Below are 27,959 nucleotides of genomic sequence, written 5' to 3'. Positions count from 1 at the left end.
GCCTCCTTCCCACGAGCGTGACGGGCTCCGCCGCGTAATATTCCGCAGTGAAGCCCGTCACGGCGCCCCCCAGAGACCCCATACTTACCAGCGGAAGATAGCGTGAAGACGCTTCCCCGCCCACCGCCGTCGCGTCATGTGACACGCCCACCGCGTCACATGACGCGGCCGGCCGTGTCACGTGACGCGCCGGCCGCGTCATATGACGCGCCGGCCGCGTCATATGACAAGCGGCGGTAGGCGGGGAAGCGTTTTTTCACGCTATCTTCCGCTGGTTACAGCGGGAGATAGCGTGAACCGACGGCTTCCATTGACTGCAATGGAAGCCGTCAGCGCGTACACCCGCGGCAAATAGAACATGCTGCGGGTGAGAACGGGAGATTTCACGGTGCGTAATTCCGCGGTGGAATTACGCATCGTGTGCATTGTGCTATTAGGTTCAATAGAACCTAATAGCAGGGGGCAACGCAGCGGATTTTTGCCGCGGATTTACGCGGCGTAAATCCGTTCGTGGGAAGGAGGCCTTAGGGTCACTGATGGTCGTGAACAACTCAACAGCTAACAACAATATCAACAACATTGTACTTGGGAACTATCTCTGCCCCCACCCGCTCCCTCCCATTGCAAACAGCCAGCAAGGAGTAGAGAGAAGGAGAGAAGGGGGAGGGATTCCCATAGGAGTCTATGCAGCGAACGACGTATTCCGGACAGAAAGATAGTTCCAGGACTATCTTTTTTTGCCCGGGTACAAGTGCCCGGTGCTATATTGGCCAGCTGGGCACTTTTAAACCGCGAGAATACGCCCATCTAATCTGATGCATTGGATTCCAGTATGCGAGCGGAACCGACCGTTCCCGGTTCTTGTTCAGAAAGTTACCCTGTGTGTGGACTACTTTATTACATCTGGGAGATCCGCAACAGAAGACGGAACGATGGTGTCACGAGTGACAATTGGACTTAAGGTAACCCCCGGTTACTACCTCTGTCATCTCCCCCACGGGAACGTGGATGGGTCCCGAGCTACTCCCAGGAGAGGAGATGGTAGAGCCCCGTGACAAGGCCTTTCTCTACCCCGCTGTCTTCTCAGCTGTGGGTCCGCTCCTCAGATGCTGCCGTAGCATCAATGAAGTCTTTGAAGCGTAGCATATAACAGATCACTCCTGTTCCACAAGTACAATTCATTGCTGCATCTTACAGGACGGTCAGCAGTTCTCTGGGAGTAAACATCTGGTGTCAAATTAGTTTAATATATTTCCTGTCATACTCCGGGTTTACGGCTGGAATGGACCACTGAATTATTAGTTCTTCTGCAGAAAGGTTGGAGAGCGCCCCCCATTAGTTATCCGGAGTCGTAAATATGTATCCAGTCATTGATTTTACAGCGGTCAGTGATTGGCAGAGTCATTCTGCATCGCTAGTTAATCTTTGGATCTGTCATGGGAATATTGGAAGTGGAGCTTTAATATGACTGAGCCGGTCTCTTAATGTAATTACACTGCGGACAGTCTGCAAGGTGCTCTTAAAGGGGAACTACCCCAATTAATGTATAAAAGTCCCTAGTGTTGTGTGCTCTTTTGTTTTGGATATTCAGGCGCTCTTTCATTTATTGAGCAGCTAGAAAAGCAGAATGTCGCCTTATTGGAACCAATTTGGGGTTGTTCTCTGTGGAGATGCATTGGCACGGTGTGAGGGGTTTACGGTGGGTCCAGTTGCTGGCACAGGTTACCTCAGTCAGCAAAGTTTTTAGGCCCTTGTGGTGTTGACTTTCCATGTCAGGGGTAATGACCTGGGTCAAACCAAACTGTCGGTGTTGTTGGCACTCATAAAGGCTGATTGAGAACAGATCAAACAGTTGCTACCTGAATGCCTTTTAGTATGGTTGGAGGTCGTAGCCAGAAAGTGCTGGCTTGGAGCCTGGGACCCTGCGGCACTAGAATGTTCTCGTAGACTATTAAACTTTCTATCTCCAGGTTCGCCAGATCCTTGGGGGGCATGTCTCCTCACCATTGTGTGCTATGAGGGGATAATGGGGACCTCCTCATGGCTGATGGAGTTCATTTGCACCCCATCGAATTAGACATTTTCTTATCCAATTTACAGGATGGAGTGGAAAGACCTTTGAAGGTTTAAGGTGGGGATGGTTGGAGATCCTATTGATCCTCATTGGCTTCCTACTTAGCGGTTGGTCTCCTGCCCTGAAAACGGTTCGATATCCCTATATGTGGGTTTTTCGCATCTCAGGAAGGAAAGCATCAATGTCCTGGTTTTTCTTCCCCTTTAGGGCCGTGGTTTTTCCGATTTGATAGATATTTAAATGTTTGGTGTTCAAAATTAGAATGTTCTACATAAAGGAGTGGCCACCCCCTTTACCATCAGTGCTTCCAGGGTCATTTTTTGGGGATGTTACGTAAGGCTCCTGGAGTAGGGAGGCGGTGTTTTTTACCATACGTGCAGTCCAGAGCTTGTGCTATACCTGCACACATGGCCATGTTCACCCTCATTGCCTTCTGAGCTCCTCTGTTCGGTCATAAGATTAGTGACATTAGTTCATCTGGTTATCTTTTCCTGGACTTCATGAGGACTGTTGCAGCCCCATAAGATGTCAGTAGATGAGGAGGTTATGAGGTGGGATAGTTGAACCCTGATGCTGTGTGTCTTCTGTGTTTGTTGACTTCCCTTGTGACATATAAGGTTGGATATGTTTAACCTCTTAATACCACAGGACATAAGTTTATGCCCTGGTTGGAGGTAGTTAATGCGAGAGGACATAAACTTACCTCCTGTGGATAGAGCAGGCTCAGAAGTGAGTCTGCGTCATCCTGCAGCGGGAGTCGGCGCAGCGTCCGAGGAGTGGCCCTTCAGCCTAGGAGAAAGCGGGGTAGAGTTTGGGCTTTGTCAGGGGACTCTACCATCTCCAACCCTGAGGGTAGCAAGGGGACCCATCCAAGGAACCGAGGGCAGGCTATGAAATGGGGTAACCCAATTGTGGTTTACCTTCAGTCTTTGTCACGAGTGACGCCACCGTTCCATCCTCTGCGGTGAATTCAGTAGGTGTATTAAAGTGTCCACACACACAGAGATGACTTTTCAAGGCTGAGCTGGGAATGGTCAGTAAAGCCCGTTTACTTAAAGAATAACTTGAGCAGCAGTCCAAAACAATTTACAACCACCATCAGGACACTGGTGTAGGAGGGTTCCGGGTGTGACAGGGAGGAATCACGGGATGACAGATGAGTCCACCAAGTTATCTGTGGGGTTCTGGTCCCTGCCACTCTTCTTCTCGCTCTCTCCATCTCTCTACCGTTACACACTCACGCTCTAGGATAGGCACTCCGCACTGCGCAGTGGGCTCTCACATACTTGCAGTTCTCCTAGTCTTTAGCATGGAGGCCTGAGTAGATTGGGCCCAGGGCACACATATGGCATTCGCTCTGCCTCTTCCATCTTCGCTACACCCAGACTGAAGGTGTCTGTGTGCAGGCAGGCTCCCCAACCAACTCCAAGAAGAGACTGAAAAGAGAGACCTCTCTCATGCACCATGCAACCACATATATAAAACAAGGTCACGTGACATACAACAAGATACATTTTCCAGTCATAACCCAGAAAGTAACCCATTCAGTTCTGCAGCTATGCAATACACATCATATTCACTCACATAGAAGACACTGACAAGACATAGGCACAAGACATACATGGATCATTCGGAACCATCTAGAAATTTCTGTACACTACACCGGCTGTGCCTGGTAGGGGGCCTCATGTTGCAACAGCAGAAATAAATGAGAACATGCTTCTCCACTCTTAACCCCTTACATACGGCATGTAAAGGGTTCACATAGGGAGAATAAAATAAATATATATATATATATATATATATATATATATATATATATATATATATATATATATATATATATATATATATTAAAGAGAAAACAACCCGACTCCGACACCAACCTGTAATCCAAGACTATACAAATTATATATTAAAACATTCAAAGCAAAATGAGGAACCCGATTCTGTATTTTATTTTAGTGTAAATTTACTAACTTTAAAAATAAACAAGTAAAAATTAAAAAATAATATTTTAACTTTTTCTCCCAAAAACTAAAATACGAAAAAAAAAATTCAGTGAAAAAAGGATATAAAAAATATCCCAATATGTCAGGTGAAAAAAAACCGCAGCAAAGCAAATAAGGCAGTAAAACCACCACATGGGTAAAAGCCCTAAAAAGTGTCTGGTCCCTAAGAACGCAGTAAATACACATTTACATCCATATTTACTGTGGGTTTCTTGCGCTCCCTTTTTTCTGTGGGTTGTGATACAACTGCCATCACTTGGACCTTCGGTTTTCTTTCTGTGCAGTGAACACGGATGCAACACAGACAAGACAACCACACATACAGACTAAATACACACCAAAAATGCACATACACACGCATTGAAAATGGTCATTTTTCACGAACCAAAATTGCGTACGCCCGTATGAATGAGTCCTAAGCCCTTAAACAGAATCTGTAACAATGTTTTGGCAGTACTCACTGAGAGCTTCATAAGGTAGCGCCTGCCACACTGATCACATGGATCTGTGCAGTAGTTTAGTAGAAACCTGCACTTTATCAGTAGCAGCACATGCACAAAGGACTACTTAAAGTAGCCCAGGCTATTCATGAGTTTCAGCTTAGCCACTCCCACCTTGCCCTTCAGCCAATGATTGGCAGCTCTCTCTCTATGCACAGTAATAGGCAGTATAGAAGTGCAGTACACAGAAGGCCCGGTAGGGGGCTGCAGACAGACCTGCTCGTACTAGTAAGATAGGGTTAATATCTGTGGGTGTGGTAGAAACAAAAAGTTAAGTGTCAGTTCCTGCCACACTCCAGGGGAATGCTGGCTGCCAGCCAGAGTTAGTGGCTGTAGTAGCAGCCATCAGGATTGCACGGACCAGTTCTGGGACCGTCACACTAGTCTAAAGAGGAGGATAACCTTTAGACACCCCGTGCGGGGATAGTGACAGTGACCCTGCGGTTTATGAACCTGGACTTTGTGATATACTGGAGTGCTGTTTATGTTTTTGCTGTGCTGTGTGAAATAAATATTGGCAGGCATCAAATATAAAAGAATTCCAAGTCTCCTGAGCCGTTTTCTACAGATGTGGTGCCCAAGTCCGGACCGAGAGGTCGGTGATCCGCAGGCGAGTGACCCCAGCTTGCCACAGCAGACATCAGTCAATCAGTAACTACGTGCAGGAAAGATAAGGCAAGAACTATCTTCCCGCTATATTTTTCAAACTCCTGCGCTTTGGCACAGGGTTCGACCGTCCAGCGAGGGAAAAAAAACAACTTGTTCTTGCGCAACTGCACTCTATACCGCCAAACGTCATTGTGCATATGGCCATTTGAAACCACCTTTGTACTGCCTGACGGTTGGGAAAATGTACATTTGAGCAAACATTCGCACCCGTGTAGCAGGCCCCCAATAGATGCTGTTAGATGTGTCCGCTGAAGACTCTGCAGATGACCGATTCAGCTCTACTACATCCGTATAACATTATTCTTCCATGGATTGTTGTTGTCTCCCGCCAGGTGCTGGGTCGGGGAGGATACAAGTTCCAGAACTGGGCTCAGACTTATGGATCGTCGCCTGAACTCTACTTCCAACCAGCAACGGTGGAAGAAGTGAAAGAAGTGAGTGCAATTACCCCCGCTGGGGGGGGAGGTGGGGGGTTATGGGTCCGGTTATCTTATCCTGTGGATCAATTATGGAAACCTTGTCATACAGTATAGATCTTCTGCCACTCTCCCAACTACAACTCCCAGCATGTCCTGTCCTGCAGAGGTCTATAGTCTCCTTCTGGCATCCTATGATACCCTAGAAATGGACTGGGTTTGTTACAATTGTATCCAGCCTAGGCAATCTTCCAGACTGCAAGCTGATACATTGTAACAGACTGGAGATAGATCTCAGCTGCAGATGTGTTGCGCTCACAGAGGATTGTCTACACTGGATACAATTGTATTACTCCATTCCCTCTCCATGGGGTAAATGTATGTCCTGGCCTGTAAGGGATTCCCAGGAATGGGCATACATTTCTGTCCTATGGATGGCACCAGCTCAAAAGCTGAGCCTATACCTCCATAGTAGGAGGGCAGCTTTGACTGACGGCCGCCTTTGTCTGCAACAACTGGGATCAGCGAGAACACTGACCCGCTGTTAATGCCTTACATGCCTCATCACTGTTGATCGCGGCATGTAAAGGGTTCGCAGAGGGAGGGCGCTTCCTCTGTGATGTCATTGGGCCTCCACTATATAACTGCGGAAGGCCGATGGGTCTGCCATGGCCTGTGAATGCTCTAATTACTGATAATGCATTGTAGTACTGGAGTATTGCAGTGTATTAACAATCCTATCATAGCATCACAGGTTCAAGTCCTCTACAGAGACAAAAAAATATAGTAAACAAAAGTAAAAAAAATATGGGACTTTGAATGCAGCGATGAAATTTTTTTTCTCCAAACCTAAAAAAGTTAGATAATTTTGGTATTCTTATAATCAAACTGACCTTCGTTCATTCCTGGATGCACCGGACCCCGTTCTCTGTATGGGTCAGAGAAACAGCAGTCGGACCCCACTGATCAGCAAGTCATCCACTATCCTGTAGCAAGATCTGACTACTGTAGCTTTTATTGGACAACCCGGTTAAGGGCTTATTTACACGAGCGTATATTGGCCAATATACGCTTCCATCTAAGCAGTTCCCCCTTTCCATACCCTCACCGACTCTGCCTCTCTCCTCCATTTCAGCGTTTCCAATGGGAGGGGTGGGATGGGGCGGAGCTAAGCTCTGCTCTGTCCCACCTACTCCTATTGCTGGCTATGGACAAGGAGCAGAGAAGGGGCGGGAGCTTAGGTCCACCCCCGTCCACTCCCATTGCAAACCGCTTGCAGGGGAGGAGAGAGGCAGAGAGCTGCTGAGGGGGAGGGAAAGGGGGGGGGGACTGCTCAAATGGAAGCGTACATTGGCCGGCCGTGAAAACGCCGGCCGATAAAAGCTTGTATAGATAAGCCTATAGTCTGCACAGTTGTCCGCTTGTGTATGTAAACAAGAAGGTTGGCATTCACTGACAGCAAGCACAAATCTAGCTCTGCAGCGTTTTAGAGCCTAGCAATAAATCTCTGTTACTGCAGTTTATATGGGAGATGCGGAAGCAATGAGGGTAAATTGCAACAGAGACCCAGCAGTAATAAGATGTCTGTCCTTCCTCCGCAGATCCTGGACCTGGCACGGCAGAGGAGTAAGAGGGTGAAGGTGGTGGGCAGCGGGCACTCTCCCTCGGACATCGCCTGCACCGATGATTTCATGATCCGCATGGATAAAATGGACAAAGTTATAAAGGTATCAACCATAATAATGCCAGGAGGGTGCAGGGTCATCGTTCGTGGAGGTGTAACTGATGGACAGATCTTCCTGCAGGGAAGCCAGGTCCATGGGGGGTATAGGAGCCGCAGGAGGGTTTGGGGACCTGGCTGGGTCTCTGGGAGGCGTCCTTGTGTGATCCGTAGAATGTTTATACCACAGTTTCTGGCTTCTTCCAGCACCTGCTTGGGGTCCATATGGCACTTGCGGCAAGGCTGTGCACAGGATGGCCTACAGGAGGCTGTAACCAGGCTTTCTGGGTACTGGAAGGTGTGCTAATAAGCAGGGAGATCTGTGTGGGTGTGTCCGGAGGAGCTAAAAACTCTAGATACATTTAGTCCCAGGCTGCAAGCTGGTGCAGAGCTACTGCTGCTGAAAACCAGAGCCAGGCTGAGAGCTGGAGCTACTCCTAGAGAGGAGTAGGAAACCCTGAGCAATGTGGGAGAGCAGGCTGCGGAACAGCCACAAATCTGACAAAGGACCCTGTTGGGTAGATGCAGTGATGCTAGGCCATGGTGTAGTAATGAGTGAGGGAACTACTATTTAGTTAGCTACTGGGCGCATATTTGGGATTTCAGCCGCACTTAAGCAGTGGAGAGCGATTTCAGTGACCTGATTGGTTGTTGGGTACACACCCCCTTGGAGATGTGCACGAGTGGCCGGCCCATTAAATAAGCAGCAGCAGCAGGGGCGTAGGAGGGTCGGCAAGTAAGCGCAACCCTAAACCCTAACCCTAAACCTAACCCCAAACCCTAAACCTAACCCTAACCCTAAGCCCTAAACCCTAACCCTAAACCTAACCCTAAATGTAACCCCAAACCCTAACCCTAAACCTAACCCTAAACGTAACCCCAAACCCTAACCCTAACCCTAAACCTAACCCTAAACCCTAACCCCCCCGCTGGTCTCGTGAAGTAGCACTTGTGCACATCTCCAAAGGGGGGTGTGTACCCAGCAACCAATCAGGTCGCTGGAATCGCTCACCGCTGCTTAAGTGCGGCTGAAATACCAAATATGCCTACTGGACAGCCAAGCATTTATTTTTCATAGCACGAAGTGTATGTGCTGCCAGTGGCTGATGTGCTTGCGCTTGATTTCCGTGTTACTGCTGAGTATTGTAGAAAATTACGATAACACTTTTACTGCAGTCAACATCGTAAGAGTAAACGCTTGCCAAAAATTGCCCAGTTGCATTTTTTTTTTCATTTTTCAAAAAGACCCACTTTCAAAAAGACCTGTGACTTTTTGAAAGTGGGACGAAAAAAAAGAACATGAGAAAAAAAGGGGCTGCAACTGGAAGGGATTAATGACTGTATTTGTGTCCTTCACCTTTAGATTTCTTTGCCATCTTGGCCCATGGGCATCAGACATATGACTCAGCCAGTGCATGTGACATGTTAATGATTGGTGTACCACTTTAAGAGCTGATATTACAACACAATGGTCCACCTACTGGCAGAGCAGTGAAGTGCAACCCTTCATGAGTACATACAGCAGTATGCGGTGTAGTGGGTGCACTATTTCTGTGCTCGGAGAGCATTTATAAGACGCTGGTGCTTCACAGCAACTTGTCTCCACTAGTAAATTGCACGCAGTAACCATGAAGCGCGACAGCCGGTCTCGGTGCTTAGTGTCATCTGCTGATTATATACCAGATGAGGCGGCGCCGCTCGTCCTAACTGCTCCAACTTGTTATAAGACACTTGGAGAGCGTCTGCAGCCGCCCGTCTCTCCTCTTCACCGCACCGGGGATTAATAATGTCGCCGCTCAGTCCCCCTCCTCGCTAGAGCCTGATATAATTCACGCCGCTCCCGTACGGATTCGCCTTTTCTTCGCACACACAATCACGTGTAATTTGCCCTTTTATTCTATTACAGCCTTCTGTTTAAATAAATCATTTCTCGGGGATAAGTCTGACTTAGGAAGTAAAGCCGCTCGCACAAAGTCTCGCTGCCACAAAGGATTTCAATGGCTTCTTAGAAATAGCATTTCTGCTGTACAAAGCCCTAATTCCCTGCGCGGCGGTGATAAAAATACTTACAGCGCTCCTCTGCTGAATGTATGCCCTATACACATGGTCAGAAGTATGTGACCCCCCAACCAGGGACTATTTCAGAGACAGATGCATACACTCTTCCAGAGGCGTAACTTGAAGTTTCTGGGCCCCAATGCAATACCTGTAACAGGGCCCCCCCCAGCTATAATGCTTTATTCATAGTACTGGGCTCTCTATATGTAGAAGAGAGGTCTTATGGGCCCCCAAAGGCTCCTGGAGCCGGGTGCAACCGCATTCTGCTATACGTTGCAGTAAGACCCGTCCTGCGGTTCCATCTCAGGCAGATCTGTAATGATGGGAGTTGTGGCGATTAGATGAACGGTCTTGTCACCGGAGGCCCTAAAAGTGGTTCCCCCCTTGGCCTATAAGAGGCTCTCGGAGGCTCCTTGTGTGTAGTGACCTCTTCTTCCGCTTATGTAGAGCTTGTTGGCCACTAGACGCCTCTAGAACGCAGAGAAGAGATTTCACCCCGTTACCAGAGTCTGAGAGGGGCGCATTATTGGGATGTGAGAAGCTAGACAACCAGGCTCAGGATGCCCCCTAGAGACAACCACTACAGAGGAGCGTCCGATCGTCCGACAAGCACCAACAGCTCCAACTGTTCAGTTGTCTGCCATCTGCCCGAACTGCAGTATTGCCTAACACACACATATAAAACAGTGGGCGTTGCGGTGTAGTATAGATGAGTATATTGTTGGGGAACGGCTGGGTGGCAACACCTGTGGGCGTTGTAATAGCAGCCATTACTGGTTGTCGGATGCATTATAAGGGATCGGTATGAGTTAACTCCGCAGATGATCTCTATTATTGTCGGTTTTGTGTTTGGTTGGAGCCACAGGTAACGTTATTATCCGTCGCCGGCTCCTCGCTGTGGGGGGTGGGGGGAGTCTTCCTGCTCACTGCCGTCATGTCTGATTAGTTTTCTCCCTGGCACTTTGTAGGGCACTCGGTGCAGGTGCAGCCCATTACTGTGCCTGGGAAGTTCGCACTATTATCTTGGCACACAGACTGTAGAACTCAGCGGTTACAGCGGGTGGCACATTGGGGGCTCGTAATTGGGCAGATGTCGTACTTGATGTGAAGGAGCTGCAGACGCCTGGAAATAAAAGTCACTTATTGCCCCCAAACTAGAAGTGCCACGTTATCAGCGAAAGGCTGCGAATCAGGACCGAACCCGCCTGAAATTTCATCACATCCAATGTCCTGCATGAGGAAGGGGGGACATAAAATAAGGGGAAACGCTGCCCAGCAGCACAGAGTATTTCAGGAGAGGGCTATACAGTGACCGGTCTTGCAATGTGATGGTTATAATGAGTCAGGAAGGGTATCATCACTCCTTAAGGCGAGCACCTAGAAGTTGTGTGAGGAGACTTATAAGGCCATGCATGCTCCTCTGGGAAATATATGCAAGTAAGAAAGATGGTACCTCTGCAGCGCCACCTATTGGATGGCAGCATTCCTGCAAATCAATGTCCAACCCTTTATAAAGGTCTTTATAACAATGACTGGGAATTGAAAACCAAAAGCCAGAAAACCATATACAGTCAGCTGTTTGGGGGGGTTTGCCCCTCATCAGTGTGCAGTAGGATCCTGGCTTGGCTAATAAGAGGCATATGATGTGGATTGGGAAGGGTATCAACTTTCCTTAAGGAGAGTACCTAGAATGTAAGTGAGGAGACTTATAAAAAAGACAATGCATGCTCCTCTGGGAAATATGCAAATAAGGAAGATGGAACAATACCTCTGTAGCGCCACCTACTGGGTGGCAGAATTCCTGCAAATCAAAGCCCGACCCTTCATACAGGTCTTTGGAATAATGACTGGGAATTGAAAACTAAGCCAGAATCCATACACAGACAGCTGTTTCGGGGGTGATTGCCCGTCGTCAGTGTGCAGTAGGATTCTGGCTTTGCTAGTAAAAGGGCATGGCTACAGAGGATGAGCACATTACAAAGTGAAAGGTGCAGGTTACCAGAAGCACAGAGTATTTTAGGAGATGAGTGTCACAGTCTATAACTGCAGCTGACTGCTGAGAGGTCATCAGAGGTTTGGTGGTTCTGGCGATGATCATGGATGATAGCACCGCTGCTCTCCTGTCCTGATTGCGCTGCTGTGTTTCCTTCTCCAGATTGACAAGGTTCTGAAGCAGGTGACAGTGGAGGCCGGGATCCTCCTGAGCCAGCTGAACGAGGTGCTGCACCGGAATGGGATGGCCTTGTCTAAGTAAGTGCCCCCTTACCCGCCATGTTATGGAGGTACTCTGGTCACACACTACCCTTCTCATCTGTCTTGTTTTGCTGTGATTTCCAAACAATTAGAGACAAGTAACTTCTGACCCCAAAGCTCAAAGTAGTCTGATACCTCGGACCCCAAAGCTCAAAGTAATCTGATGCCTTAAACCCCAAAGCTCAAAGTAATACGATACCGCTGACCCTAAAGCTCAAAGTAATACGATACCTTAGACCCCGAAGCTCAAAGTAGTACAATACCTCAGACCTCAAAAGCTCAAAGTAATACAATACCTTAGACCCCAAAGCTCAAAGTAATCTGATACCTCTAACCCCGAACCTCAAAGTAATACAATACCTCAGACCTCCAAAGCTCAAAATAATCTGATGCCTCAGAAGCCAGAGCTCAAAATAGTACACCTCAGAGCCCAAAGCTCAAAGTAATCTGATACCTCAGACCCCAAAGCTCAAAGTAATCTGATACTCAGACCCTAAATCTCAAAGTAATCTGATACTCAGACCCTAAATCTCAAAGTAATATGATACCTCAGACCCTAAATCTCAAAGTAATACGATACCTTAGACCCCAAGCTCAAAATAATATAATACCTTAGCACTCAAAGCTCAAAGTAATCTGATACCTTAGACCCCAAAGCTCAAAGTAATCTGATACCTTAGACCCCAAAGCTCAAAGTAATCTAATACCTTAGACCTCAAAGCTCAAAGTAATCTGATACCTTAGACCCCAAAGCTCAAAGTAATCTAATACCTTAGACCTCAAAGCTCAAAGTAATCTGATATCTCAGACCCCAAATCTCAAAGTCATCTGATATCTCAGGCCCCAAAGCTCAAAGTAATCTGATACCTCTGACCCTGAATCTCAAAGTAATATGATATCTCAGACGCCAAAGCTCAAAGTATTCTGATACCTCAGACCCTAAACTCAAAGTAATCTGATACCTCAGACCCCGAAAGTAAATAATTTGATACTTCAGACCCCAAAGCACAAAGTAATCTGATACTTCAGACCCCAAAGCTCAAAGTAATCTGATACTTCAGACCTCAAAGCTTAAAGTAGTCTGATATCTCAAACTCAAAGCTCAAAGTAATATAATACCTTAATCCTCAAAGCTCAAATTAGTAAGATTACTCAGACCCCAAAGCTTAAAATAATATAATACCTCAGAACGAACCTGCAGAAGGAGAAGGTTTTACTGTACACATACACCGAATGGCCCCTTTATTAGACCACTTGTCCTCTTCACGATTGGCACTTCCTGTATTGAAATGTATACCCGTGACCCCAGAGTGCAGCAACTGCAAGAAGCTTCTTGTACGCATGGGCCATTATTTCATCACCTATTGCAGCATTTCCCAACTCCAGTCCTCAGGACCCCCAACTAGTCATGTTTTTAGGATATCCTATAGAGAGAACACCTGTGGCAATGTCTGAGGCACTGACAAATTGTGACAGGGAGGTACTCTCGGGTTGCTCCAGACGATCTGCAGTCGAGTTATCAGCGTGAGACGGTTCCCGGCAAACTCCTTCTCTCTCTCTCTCTCTCTCTCTCTCTCTCTCTCTCTATCAGTACACACTGACGTTTAGGAAAAGGCATTCAGCGCTGCATGGCAGATTCTCGCATATTTGCAGTCCTTCAGGTCACTAGCATAAAGGCCTGGGTAGATTGGACCCAGGGTACATGCAAGGCAATCTCTCAGCCATTCTTGGCCTCCTTCTAAGATCAGATACAGTTCTTCTAATCATTCCAAGTCTCTCAGATCTCCTCAGACTAAGACCAGACCAGCATGAAACAGACCAGAATGGAACAGAGCACTCGCATACACCTTGCAATCACATATATATTACAAGGTCACATGACACACCACAGGATACATTTTCCAGCCATAACCCAGACAGTAACCCATTCAGTGCTGCAGAGGTGTAATACACATCAATTGCACTCACTTAGAAGACACTGACAATACATAGGCACAAGACAAATACATTCCTACACTATGGAGGGGCCCCGTTAAGTCTGGACAACTACAGTCCTCCATGCTTGAAACAAGCCGACCCCAGCACCTCTTCAAAACAGAGTATATGTCCGCAGTGGGTCAGTCTCAGTGCGCTATCCATAAATCATTTGAGGAACCATCTGCTCAGTCATGGAAGGTGTAAGGTTCACTTACTTCCCCTCTGGTTACTACTCAGAGCTTACCGACCCCAGTGTACTCAGACTACTTGAGACATAACTTTATTTGACAAGCATTAATATATGACAGCGTGTATGAAAAGTGGTATGACCACAACCACTGGAGTTTACTGCTAGGTTGGACAGATTCCAAGATGCACTAGCATTGCTACGAGGCACTTACATAACTCTTCTCCCCAAAGAATAAAGAAGACTGAAAAAGAATACATCACTGTAGCTAGACAAAAAATAGAGGAGGGCGACTGGCAGGTTTAAAGAGACAAGAGGTAAGTGGAGTGACCAATACTTTCTCTGAAAAACTATGCAAAGGGTGGTGACCAGAAGTCAATGCCCCCAACCAAATTGACTAGAAAAATGATGATGAGGCTACATTTCCTGTGACAGATGAGATAACAGGGTGGCACTGGCTCACACGTAATGTATATTAGTGGAGACATGTACATAAAAACCTTCCAAACAGCATCTGCATACAATCATCCAAGCTCAAATATTCCTTGAAGTGCAAGGGACCTTTATTTAAGACTTTCATTACCCTCCTGGGCATTATCTTGAACATGTTAATATTATGTTGCTTTAACTAGCAAATTCAATTATGCATATTAACATTAGCACACATTATGCAAGCAAATAAACATTTTTGGAAAATAAAATAACTTTAGAGCCCTTTGGGCAATGAAGGGGAAAAATAAAATCCAGAAAAAATACAAAAGTCTCACAACCAGGGGAGTCTCTAATGTAAAACAAAGTGTAATAAAGTCGCTGCAGCAGAAAGGCTCTCATCAATAGGAGTCTCTAATACTACATTACTCTCTTCAGTATGGGTGGCCCCATCAGTTCCTCCGTCTCTGATTTTGTGCTGCACCCAGTAGGAATAGGCATACTGCTGCAGGAGCTCATTTCCAAGGAGGCCACAGAGGACGGACTATCAGTGTCCCTCACTCTTACCTCACAGTCCTTGGTAACAGCTGCCGCCATTCTGTAGGTGGATCTTGGGTGGTGCTCACTGGTTCCGACTGAGAGATCTCCTGTGGTGGTCTGCTGAGAGGTTGGCGCAGAATTGCTGGGGGCTCTATCGATGTCCTCGCAGAAAAATAGAGCCGCACGGCAGGATCCTTAAAGTCCCAAATGAAAGGGCACAGCTCTGGTGGGATGACTGCTCTTGCTTTCTGGTTATCCCCGTGGATGACGATCCAAGGAGCATACAGCTGATCTCTCGTGCTCCGAGGGGTTTCTTTCAGGGCCTCTGGCAATTGTTCCTGCTCCTAGAAAATAGATATCAGAGAGATCTTTAACTCACTGGCACCAAGTTTTTGGGGCATAGTCCCAGACTCTTCTTTTCTGGTGCAAACGAGACCTATTAGGTGCTTGAAGTGAGTCCTTGTAGCTCGGGTTTATCTCCCCAATAAAAGCGGGGTTGAGCAGGAGGGTATCCGTCAGGAACTCCATGGATAACTTTAGCTGCCATCTCACCTGGGTGAGTGCTCGTGCTGGACTGTAAAGAAAGATCCAGTGGCTCACTCATGGTAGCAACTCCTCCTCTGGACGGTCTTCTATCTCTGGTTGCTGTTCTGCAGTGGGGGCGACCACCCCACTACTATTTTCTTAGCCACAGCGGAAACTCTGTGGCGGGAATTTTTAATGGCATTCAGAGCACAGGCTGAAAAAGAAGGCTGGGCGCCATCTTGTGGGTCCAAGTCCATTTCCTCTGTAACAGAAAGTGCAAACTAGGCAACACAACAACTCCACACATCGCCGTCTCAGGGCATAACGCATCCTGGCAATGTAGGAATGAACTCAGGTGGAGGATTTTCTTTACTCTGCATTTCTCTCTGCAGGAACTCAGCCTTGTCTCTCTGGTAAATCCTTTAGAGTGATCAGAGGGCTGGAAATAACAAAAAGTCCTTGGACACACAGACGCGGGCAACATCTTTCTTCTTCGGTCTCTCCATCTTGTGGGGACAGGCGTGAAGGAATCATCTTGTTCGTGACGCCATAAAAGCTCCGCCCTGCAGTGTCCGAGTAGAGGGCGTTTGAAGGGGGAAACCCAATCTGTGGTTTACCTAAGTCCGTGTCACTTGTGATGCCACTGTTCTGCCCTCTGCGGTGAATCCATAAGGTGACAATAAAGAGTCCACACACAGAGTTAACGTTTTAGCGCTAAACCGGGAATGGTCGGTCGAGCTCTTTTACTTGAAGTTTAAATTACAGTCCAAAACAAGTTACATCCACCATCAGGACACTGGTGCAGGCAAATTAGTGGTGTGACAGCGAGGTTCTCGGGTAGCTCTAGACAATTCACAGTCGAGTTATCTGCGTGACCCGGTTCCCGGCAAACTACTTTCTTTCTCTCTTACTCTGTACCAGTACGCACTCACACTTAGGAAAAGGCACTCAGTGATGCATGGTGGGTTCTCGCACACTTGCAGTCCTCCAGGTCACTAGTATAAAGGCCTGGGTAGATTGGGCCCAGGGCATACGCAAGGCAATCGCTCAGCCTTTTCCATCCTTGGGCTCCAGGTAAGACCAGGCACAGTTTTCCTAATCACTCCAAGTCTCTCAGATCTGCTCAGACTAAGACCAAGAACAGAACAGAATACTTGCATACACCTTGCAATACATATTACATGGTCACATGACACACCACAAGATACATTTTCCAGCATAACCCAGACAGTAACCCATTCAGTGCTGCAGAGGTGCAATACACATCAAATTCACTCACATAGAAGACATTGACAATACATAAGCACAAGACAAATACATTCATACACTATGGAGAAGGGCCAGGTAACTCTGGGCCACTACCCATAGCCCAACAGGCAGCTGGTGACACAATGGTATTAGTGAAGTACTGACACTGACTTCCACTCAACAGAGATCAGGCGATTCTCTGGGCCTCCGTGACTTAGGGGCCGGGTCACAATTTCAACCTCTGCGACCCCTACAGCTATGCCACTAAGCTCTAATAAAGTGCCCATTCAATGTGTAACACTGCAAGAAATCGGTAATCATCAGTCTGCCCAACATACCAGGGTTATAGAGCTCAGCTATACCCATGACAGATATAGCAGAGCTGAGTCATTCATAAAGTGCCACAGAGTTATCACTGCTACGGTACCTGTGGTGTTACATAGGACTAGAGGGAACATCTACTACATTATCTGTACTCAGAGAGATATCACTGTGTTATCTGTGGGGTTACATGGGATTGCAGATAGCACTTGTATACTTGGGTCTGGCATAGTTGGGCAGTTTGCGATAAGCCTGAGATTCGGAGATGTGGCGTTGGCGTCAGACTCTGCATGCGGGAATCTCGGGGACATCCATCTCCAGAACGTGTCATCGTCTCGTCAGCGGCTGTCAGCACTCGCTGTCACTGTATAACCGGGCTTCGGCTCAGCTGGGATTGTGTTGTCACATTTGCGGCTTCTTCCTATTGATCGTCTGTCACTTTCCAGGAGCAGTTAGATGAGATATGTGTCACAGCGCTCACCTTTCCTGGAAAACCGTAGAACGCAGTAACAAAACACGGCGACATAATAGCGAAAAGATCAAACTAAGTGATTACCAGGGACGCGGCCAGCGCCATAATCACAGCTGAAGCCAGACCTCAGTCAGTTTGGGGTTCTTAGCGTAGGATGCTGATATGCGCCACTATGCCTATGTTATGGCTGGTGTTATGTCATGTTTAGGGTCGCTTGTATGAGACTTTTTTATTACCATGGAGCATAAAACGACGTTTTATGATAGACGGCAGCGCAATACTTGATTTATCGTATGACTGCATACTATGACCGCCACTTTTCTGCACAGAGAGAAATGTGAATGTACAAGCATGCCCTTTTTAGGCAATAAAAAAGTACTTGGAGCAAAAGGGGGGAAAAAATGGCGCAAGACACTGCTGGCCCCTTAACCACCCTGGGCCACCATGGTTAGTAGATGTTAGCCCCTTAACCACCCCAGGCCACCAGGGATAGTAGATGTTAGCCCTTTAACCACCCTGGGCCACCATGGATAGTAGGTGTTTGGACCTTAACCACCCTGAGCCACCAGGGATAGTAAATGCTTGCCCCTTAACTACCATGGGCCACCAGGGATAGTAGATGTTAGCCCCTTAACCACCCTGGGCCACGAGAGATAGTAGATGTTAGCCCCTTAACCACCCTGGGCCACCATGGATAGTAGGTGTTTGGACCTTAACCAACCTGAGCCACCAGGGATAGTAAATGCTTGCCCCTTAACTACCATGGGCCACCAGGGATAGTAGATGTTAGCCCCTTAACCACCCTGGGCCACGAGAGATAGTAGATGTTTGCAGCCTAACTACCCTGGGCTACCAGGGATAGTAGATGTTAGCCTCTTACCCACCCCAAGCCATTAGGGTTAAAAGATGTTTGCCCCTTTACCACCCTCAGCCACCAGGGCTGGTAGATGTTAGCCCCTTAATCACCCTGGGCCACCAGGGATAGTATATGTTAGAACCCTTAACCACAAGCCAGGTAATGTTAATTTTCTTTGCAGAGATAGTAGATATTAACTCCTTCACCACTGTCAACTACCTGGGATAGTAGAAGTTATATTTTGAACAACTCTGGGCCACCAGGGTAGTAGATGCTAACTCTTTAAACACTCTAGACCACTTGACACACTCACAGACAATCGTTAACAGAAGAAAATCATCTTTGGAGTCACCTGAGCTATATGACCAACCCTGCTGACATCGTGATAGGACAGGTTATCTTTAACCCTAAACCATCCAGTCACTAATAATGTTATCATTAACCCATAAACCACCAGAAATTATGCAGTATGTATTTTGTACTTGTCATAAAAGGTGACCCTACACATTTAGGCTGAGACAATGATGCCAGTAGGCCAGGTAATGTATACCGGGGCCCAAACTCTTCCCCAATAGCAGATGTTGGAGTAAGAAAACTCAGCCATGTTGGATTTCAACCTGTCTGATTCTTTGATCTTGCTCATTCATTGATCAATCGCCACCCTGGATAGACTAGGCAGTGATCAGATGAACAAGCATTCTAATGAACGCTCATTCACAATAACTGGTCACTGTAAAAGGGCCTTAAAGGGGTTGTCCAGTTGTAACCTATCACTGAGCTATCCTCAGGAAAGGTCATAAATTGTAGACCTGCTAATCCCTGAGCTGGTGTACTAAGCGGACCTCTGCAGGAAACAGACAGCGCCGTCTCCACTGCAGTGGTCAGATTTGGTATTGCAGGGCAAGTTCCTATTCATTTCAATGGAATGGACCTCTGCTGATCTTATTGATGTCCTATGCTGAGGATAGTCCATCTACAGTCTATAATTGAACAATTCCTTTAAGGAGCTTGTATAGGCTTATGTTCTATAGAATTAAAGGGCCAGCACACAGAATTTCCCAAGTCACTCTGATATATTTGTTGCAACCCAGGCAAACAAGACAAAGTGTAAAAACTGAATAGAAGTTTCTAGATCTGACAGAAGACGGTGCAAGGACTTTTTCCGGCTCTGACTTGCAGTCCTATAAAGCGTCTCCGCGTTCTGCGGATTGCTCTTGTATTACAGCAGATCGATACTCGCGCATCTGTTGCTCCTTCCTGATGACATTTTATTTTCTCATTTACGCTTTTTCACTTTATTGTTCTGTTTCTGAAACATGAAAAGTTTTGAAAAGTTGCGGAGAAGAACACGGGCGGCGATTACAGCGAAGTCAAGTTTTACGGTTTAACAGTACTGCTCTTCTTGTAACTGAAGATGAAAAGCTGATGGCGCCTGCCAAAAAAATTGCCCTGAGGCTGCGAGAACCTGAAACGCATCAGAATCTGTTTTTTTCCCCCTCGAACATACTTGTATTTCATACTAATTTGGAGATAAAAGTCTGGAGCGCCTGAGTTTAATCAGTAAAGGGGTCGCGTAGGATTAGAGAAACATGGCAGCTGTCTTCTAAAAACAGTGCCACATATGTCCAGAGGTTGTGTGTGGTATTGCAGCTCTGCCCTATTTGCTGTAATGGAGCTGACCAACCCTTTAATTCTGCGTCAACCCTTCTCTCTAGAAATGGGCGGGGCATAATATCTTATAGGAAATGAGATGGTTGAAGGGTCATCTGCAGCACAGAGTACTTCAGGGGATGAGTGTGCTGTTCTTGCCGGTGGTCACAGACTGCTTTTACATGGGTAATTATTTTATTGTGTGAGTTTTGCGCAGCGCACATAACACTCGCACTGAAATGGAATCGGTTATTTGCAGCAGGTCTATGTTTATGCTACGCATGGGTGTTATCATCTATTGTGCCCTATAAGAGGCAGAAATCATACCGCACGGGGTATCATCACTCCTTAGGGAGAGCACCTAGGAGGTCAGTGAGCATACTTATAAGGCCATGCATGTTCTTCTGGGAAATATATGCAAATAAGGGAGATGGAACGATACCTCTGCAGTGCCACCTATTGGAAGGCAGCAATCCTGCAAGTCATTGTCCGACCCTTTATACGGATCTTTAGAGCAATGATTGGGACTTCTTCTAGAGGGTCGGACATTGATTTGCAGGAAAGCTGCCATCCAATAGGTGGCACTGCAGAGGTATGGCTCCATCTTATTTATTTGCAACATGGAGCAACATGTTTTTTTTCTTTTTTTTCCCCACGTACGTGAAAAGTGTGCGCAAAACTTGTATGTACAGCGATGCAGTTTTTGTTGCAAATCACATCATACTGCCAATATCTCGCTTGCAAAGATATTTCTGCGAGGTTCTCAGTCCGATATCACACTCGCCTGTGAAGGAGCCATTCGCTGATCTTGAGGGGGTCACAGGCTGAGAGCTACATGGTGGGGGGACAGGACCCTCAGCCGCACAGAGGATTTCAGGAGGGGGCAGTGCTGACGTTGTGGGGGTCTCAGTTATATAGCCAAGCTGCAGGACCCTCAGCCTCACAGAGGATTTCAGGAGGGGACGGTGCTGATGTTGTGGGGGTCTCAGTTATATAGCCAAGCTGCAGGGTCTTCAGCTGCACAGAGGATTTCAGGAGGGCATGGTGCTGATCTGGTGGGGGTCTCAGTTATATAGCCAAGCTGCAGGGTCTTCAGCCGCACAGAGGATTTCAGCATTGGCTGGGCTGACCTTGTGGGGGTCACAAATGTCGCTCTTGTAAAAAAACATATTGAAAAGTGTTATTAGCGCTTCGATTTCACTATCGGAAGGGCCTCATCTGAACGCACCCTTACTGGGTGGGAATGACCGCCCCCCAGCAGCGCAGAGTGTTGCAGCAGAGGATCGCTGGTTCTCCACATCGCTTCATTAACCCTCCGTAGGCCTTCAGTAGACGGCGGGCGTATTTACACGGGATTAGCGTGACTTTTGTGGCATAAAGCGGTACATTTTTGCACACCTTATGTTTCCCTAAAATCTGTGACTTTTCTTGCCTCTCGCTAGAGGGGAAGTGTGAGCGTAATCCACAAGGGGGCAGCACCCCCACATGTACCATTAACCCCCTAGTGACATTCTAGCCATAAGGACACAGCGATTTTGGGGGAGATTCCCATCTCCACGTTTCCGTCACGCGCCCGTACCGCGGCTCGTTGTTTATATGACGGACTGTAGTTTTTATTGGTACCATTTTCTGGGTACATTTAATGTATAGTAAAACTTTTATACATTTTTTTTCGGAGTGCAGGGAGAGAAAAAACATCAATTCTGCCATTTTTTTATGGTGTGAATCATTCAGCATAAATGACATGATACGTTTTTAATTCTGCGAATCGGTACGATTACAGCAATACTAAAATGACATTTTTTTTAGGTTTTTGCACCTATTTTTTGGAGGAAATTATTATTTTTGCTTTCAAAGTCGCAGAACTTTCTTCTTTTCCCATGGACCAATTTTTATTGGTACCTTTTTAGGTTACAAATGGCTTTTTTGATCACTTTTATGGCTTTTCTTGCGGGAAACAAAGTAAACAAAATAAGCATTTTGCCTCCATTTTAAGGGGTTGTGTTACGACTTTTGGCCTGCAGGATAAATAGTGCGTTCAATTTATTGTTCAGGTAGTTACAGATGCAGCAATAGCAAAGAGGCTTTTTTTTTTACTATTTCTTTTTTTAACACACTTTTTATGTCCCCGTAGAGAGCTTGAACCCATGATCGTATTGATTGCTATGATAATACACTGCAGCATGTCTGTACTGCAATGTATTATGGCTATTTCTAGCAATTACATGCCAAGGCAAACTTGGACACAAGGAAATGGTATCTGGTTGCCATGGCAACCCATCGGACTAGCACTATAACATCAACATGGATCGTGGCATGTAAGGGGTTAATAGCAGGGAATGGGTGTTTCTCAATGATCTCCGCTGTTACAGCAGGAGGCCGGCTGTCGGTCACAGCCGTCTCGCACTGCAGATGGCACGGACTTGGCTTCTAAGCCCATGAAATGCTCAGAATGTTAGTTTGCGTCCTATTGCAGTAAGTACCTGGCCGCCAAAGACGTAAATTTACATCATATAGCGTTAAGGGTTAATTAAGACAGAAATTATGCAAATCACAGCAAATATTTGCACCCGCTCACACTATAGGTTATATTCATTGTCTGTCCTTAGAACTGCTCGCAATGCGCCAATTTTATGAAACGGCGTCCTCCTCTTACTAAACCTGCTGTTTTTTACTCCGGCGCACTTTCGTTTAGGACCGGCGTACGGATTGTCGTTCCTGATACATCTTCCCCGTCGCCCTTATCAGGCGTGAAGAACTTCTCCGAAACTTGGTAGTCCTATAAGGACAGGCGAGCGCGGACACGAGACCGCGGACTAATTACACGACCGTCCCGGGAGGCTCGGGCCCAGCTGTCTGATACTCACGAGACATTAATTGCAGCTGACATTTGATGAATCCACGCGGCGCTGTGAAGGTCACCTCCCGCACCTGAGACGATGATATTTTACGTCTCGCGGGACGGACGGCGCCGCAGTACTTGGATGAATGAATACTGATGCGCCGGAGATATCCTCCGCCGGGCGCTCACTGTCATATGTCACTATTTGCATATCAAATTGCCGTCTATTAATTTTAGGGAAGTGAAGAAATGGCGGCGCGGAGTTTGGACTTCGTACTTGAAGAACATTCACAAGTTTAGTTTCGGCTCTGAACAGCAGTTAGTCTGCGTTCGCACATCGCCGATTTCGGTGCTGATCCACATCAAGATCCGCACTAAAATCCACAGGTAATCCGTGGCTTTTGACGCCGATTTTACCCCATTTGAAAAGGTGCCCTTGAAATGTCATCCGCGCTGCCGGTACCGGAGGGCCTCATTCACATGATATGTAATAAGACCAACAGGATCCGCGGGGGATTCTTCTCCAATGCCTGCACCTCTAAATCCACATCAGAATTTGAAGCTACGGATTTCTTTCCCGGATTCGCATTCTAGTTTACCGCAGATCCTCATGTAGATTTCCCAGTGCGCAATTTTCACAAAAATAGCCAATTCATTTGTATCGGCCCCTCACACCAGCCATTTTTTCACGCACTAATTACTTGTGCGAAAAAAAATTGTGGCATGCTCTATCTTAGTGCCTATTATACACGGTTACACGCCATGGGGATTGGCAGCCCACAGCAAGTACACATGTCATTGCATAGTTGCTGCGTGCCGGCACGTGGTCATGTGAGCCTGACGTTAGCTGTCATAAAGCACTTCCACTCCCAGAATGCAAATCAACTGAGCCAGCTCTATACAGATACTGAACCAGCAGGGGTTGTAAGGAGATATAGGCTGTAAGGCATGCTGGGAGCTGTAGTCGCCCACAAACTATACTGTCCTGCAGGAACACACTGCTACCCACTTGCTATGAGGTTATAAATCAGCTCAGCTTCCTCTGTGCAGACACTGAACCAGCAGGGTTATGTGACGTTATAGAACACGATGCAGACGACGGAGTTACAATATAAGCAGCATTTAAAAAAAAAAAGAAATAGCTAAAAGAAAGCTGTATAATAGGGTTTAGGAACAGTTTAGGGAACTTTTAAACAGTCAGGGTACCATATGTAATCCTGACTATGACTAGCTAAGGCCTACCAATTTGATATTATGCATACCCAGAAATAACTATATTTTACACTTTGTGTGAGGTAGTTACAGTCTTAGAATGTGTTTGACGTTTAATTGATCTTATCTCAAGTGTGTTGCTATTATAGCAATAATCGCGGGTGAACACGAACATTACTCGCTCGAGTAATGTGCCAAAACCGTCAGATTAGCAAAGACTAACATCCAATTATTTCTGATAAAAGTCTCAGTATTTGAGCCTTCCTACAATTACCAGTGTCACAAAGAATAGCGATAATTCTGTTACACTGCTAGCAGGCCTGCTTAATCCCTAAAAAGTCTTTATTTATCTGCACATGGTTTACCTTTCAATGAGGCCGGCCTCACTTACAACCCAATGCTATTACAATCCTCCATGTGCTCCTGTGGCCTCAATGGCACAGTCCAGACTTTCACAATCCATCAGAAAAAAAACTCTTCAGCAGCTTAAAGTCCTTTGGGCAGCAATCTGATGCCTGCTTCCCTGTGTCTCCACAACAGCTACTAATGGCTTCTGTCCTCTTTCCTGTACAATACCTCTGCTCTCCTACAGCCTTCTCTCCTCTGCACTGTCCTTGAACCAGTGGGGTAGCATAAAATTGCCTTTTATACAGTGCCTGAGGCACCTTTCCAGACTTGTCGCCTAGGGGCCACTTCACTGAAGGTAGTGGATCACGGCCTACAGCACTGATAAGCACTTCCCGATACTTGTGATAGCTTCTCTGGCCGCTTCACAGATTGAAGGGGGCAGAGCTTAGTGATCGTGGCTCTGAGCTGCTACCACTTATAAGAGGGAGAGCAAGCAGTGCTTCCCCTTAGACTGGGGAGATGTAGCAACCTGCAGCCTGAGAGCTAACATAAAAAAAGTAAAAAGGAAAGGAGGAAATTACACTTTGAGTCCATTAAGGAAAGGGAATGATTGGATGTGGAAACCTAACTATGAGTATGTTGTGCAGGTTTCATATGCAAGAATGGATCTTCAAAGGGGAATCCACAGATATGACCTTCGGATAGCTCATGAATTCTTGAGAAGATCTTCTTGGAAGGGTCTGTGATCCGGGAACAGCCCTGATTTAGAGAAGGGCAGGCTCTATAGAGACATCAAACACCTTTTTTGCTTCCTCTCTTGTTGCAGCCTTGTTATGTGTTCAGCTCTAAGGGTGTATTCACACATTGTAGTCATACCAGAGTTTAGGTTGTCATAGATGGGAAGATGTGTCACTTCCAGATGTGTCCTTTAACATCCTCATTTATCCACATTTTATTCTGCAGCATTGGCGCTATATCTGACGTTGCAGCTGGTGGAGTTATTGGGACGGGAACCCACAATACCGGCATCACTCATGGGATACTGGCTACACAGGTACGATATTTACTGCAGATACAAAAGCACGCCAAAAAAAAGTAGGATACCAAATCGAAGTTGCCAACATAATGTAAAACATTTAAGCCCCCACCCTCAGGACAGGAATACTCACAAACACCCACTGTGGGGGACATTTGCACAGACCCCACCTCATGTTCATTTACTGGAACTAGTAACTATACAAATGCCACATGTTTTGAATGTGGTGTGCATTATAGAGTCACTCTGGATTGCCCCCTATGAACAGAAAAAGGTGAAATTGGCGGTGAAAATCCATTATTTTTCTGCTCACTTTTGAAAACTTCCAAAGAATCCATCAAAAGTACATTGATCACAAAGTGTCTCCCTGCTGCCATCTTTAATGAGCTGCTGTAATTTGTGGTCAAAGCTACAGTAGCAGCAAGTGTTTAATTTTCCTACAGCGCCTCCGCAGGGTAAATGAAACAGTTGAAGCTACTGGTGCTTGTCGGACAATCAGATGCTCCTTTCTATTGGTGGTCTGTAGGGGGCATCCTGAGCCCGGTCACCTTGTGTGCCCTTACACAACCACTGGTCGCAGCACCCCCTAACAGTCTGGTCATACGGTCCTCTCTACTGGTGGTATGTAGGTGGCGTCTTGAGCCCGGTCACCTTGTGTGCCCTCACACATCCACTGGTCCTAACACCCCCTAACAGTCTAGTCATACGGTCCTCTCTACTGGTGGTCTGTAGGGGGCGTCCTGAGCCCGGTCACCTTGTGTGCCCTCATACATCCACTGGTCCCAACGTCCCCTAACAGTCTGGTCAGATGCTCCTCTCTTCTGGTGGTCTGTAGGGGGTCCTGAGCCCGGTCACCTTGTGTGGCCTCACGTATCCACTGGTCCCAACACCTCTTAACAGTCTGGTCAGACGCTCCTCTCTACTGGTGGTCTGTAGGTAGTGTCCTGAGCCCAGTCATCTTCAGTGCTCTCACACAGACACTGGTCCCAACACCCCCTAACAGTCTGGTCATACGCTCCTCTCTACTGGCGGTCTATCGGGGGTCCTGAGCTCGGTCACCTTGTGTGCCCTCACACACCACTGGTCACAACACCTCCTAACAGTCTGGTCAGACGCTCCTCTCTACTGGTGGTCTGTAAGGGGCATCCTGAGCCCAGTCACCTTGTGTGCCCTCACACATCCACTGGTCCCAACACCTCCTAACAGTATGGTCAGACGCTCCTCTCTACTGGTGGTCTGTTGGGGGTCCTGAGCCCGGCCACCTCGTGTGCCCTCACATATCCACTGGTCCCAACACCCCCTAACAGTCTGGTCAGAAAGGCCTGGTGAGGGACAATTCATCGATGCGACCATCCAGCTTCTCACATCCCAATAATGCGCCCCCCTCTGGTAACGGGGTGAAATCTCTTCTCTGCGTCGTAGAGGGGTCTAGTGGCCAACAAGCTCTACAAAAGCGAAAGAAGAGGTCACTACACACAAGGAGCCTCCGAGAGCCTCTTGTAGGCCAAGGGGGGAACCACTTTTAGGGCCTCTGGTGACAAGACCATTCATCTAATCACCACAACTCCCATCATTACAGATCTGCCTGAGATGGAACTGCAGGACGGGTTTTACAGCAAAACGACAACTTCTTCTAGGGGCACGATTGTTTTGAAAGAGAGTATAATATAACAGACTGAGTTATACTTACCCCTCTGGTGCTGCCCCTTGGTGGTCCTGGCATTTGTTATGATGGGTAATATTGCCGGAAGTTAGGCAACCCCTACAGCCAATCAGAGCCTGAGCATCATAATTCGTTCTCCTGGTATTGGCACTCACATCCTGAGCACCATGATGTCAGCAGTTTGGGAGTTCTGATTGGCTGCAGCAGTCACCTGACTTGCAGTGATGTCACTGTCACGACAAACGCCAGGACTGCAGCGTGGTTGCAACGCTGGTTCCCGGCAGCAGCGAAGGGGTACATTATTTTACTACATCCAGTCCTATTAAAGGGATGTTGTCTGGTAATCGGAGAAGCCCTCTAAGCTCTTCTGTAGCAGACACTTGGGCAACAAGTCACCAGTGTTACTTTGTCTGTAGGTCTCTCCTGTCTCCTGCTGCTCAATCTATCTTTTAGATGAGAACCGCTGGGTATAGTAGTTCTACAAACAGCCTGGTGTGACATAATGTTCTACCCTTCATTACACACAGGTCGTGGCGCTGACCATGATGACCGCATCGGGCGAGATCTTGGAGTGTTCGGAGTCGGTGAACGCCGATATTTTCCAAGCAGCCAGACTTCACCTGGGGTCTCTGGGGGTCCTCCTCACGGTCACTCTGCAATGCAGGGCCGCCTTCCACCTGCAGGAGATACAGCAGTCCTCCACCCTGCAAGAGGTAACTGATCTCCACATGACAGTCATGTATATGACCTCTTCCACAACAATGGGTTTCATATTCGTGCGGGGTTGGTGCGTCTCGCGTGATTTTCTGATTTTCACACTGGTGGTTTTTCAGCGTTTTTTAAAGTTTTTTTTTACGAAAAACAGAACTGTACAAATAAAGTTGGAAGGATGACGGCCGATCGCTTTCCGTTAATTTCCGTCTCTTATTGACTACAATGTAAAGAAGAGAT

General features: G+C 47.0%; 1 protein-coding gene across 1 annotated transcript in view; it reads left to right on the top strand.

Moving 5' to 3' along the window:
- The first annotated feature begins 932 nt into the window (after positions 1-932).
- The window catches only part of LOC136611592 (L-gulonolactone oxidase-like), an 85,862-nt gene continuing 58,835 nt past the window's right edge, over positions 933-27,959 (top strand). Inside the window, exons 1-6 of the mRNA XM_066591348.1 lie at positions 933-962; positions 5,588-5,689; positions 7,273-7,398; positions 11,605-11,699; positions 25,273-25,363; positions 27,536-27,721. Of these exons, the coding sequence (XP_066447445.1) occupies positions 933-962; positions 5,588-5,689; positions 7,273-7,398; positions 11,605-11,699; positions 25,273-25,363; positions 27,536-27,721 (630 nt within the window). The remainder of the gene's footprint in view (positions 963-5,587; positions 5,690-7,272; positions 7,399-11,604; positions 11,700-25,272; positions 25,364-27,535; positions 27,722-27,959) is intronic.

The sequence above is a fragment of the Eleutherodactylus coqui genome, chromosome 1, assembly GCF_035609145.1.
Source record: "Eleutherodactylus coqui strain aEleCoq1 chromosome 1, aEleCoq1.hap1, whole genome shotgun sequence".
NCBI lineage: Eukaryota > Metazoa > Chordata > Amphibia > Anura > Eleutherodactylidae > Eleutherodactylus > Eleutherodactylus coqui.
The sequence above is the reverse complement of the archived record's forward strand: the minus strand, read 5'-3'. Positions and strand labels throughout refer to the sequence as shown.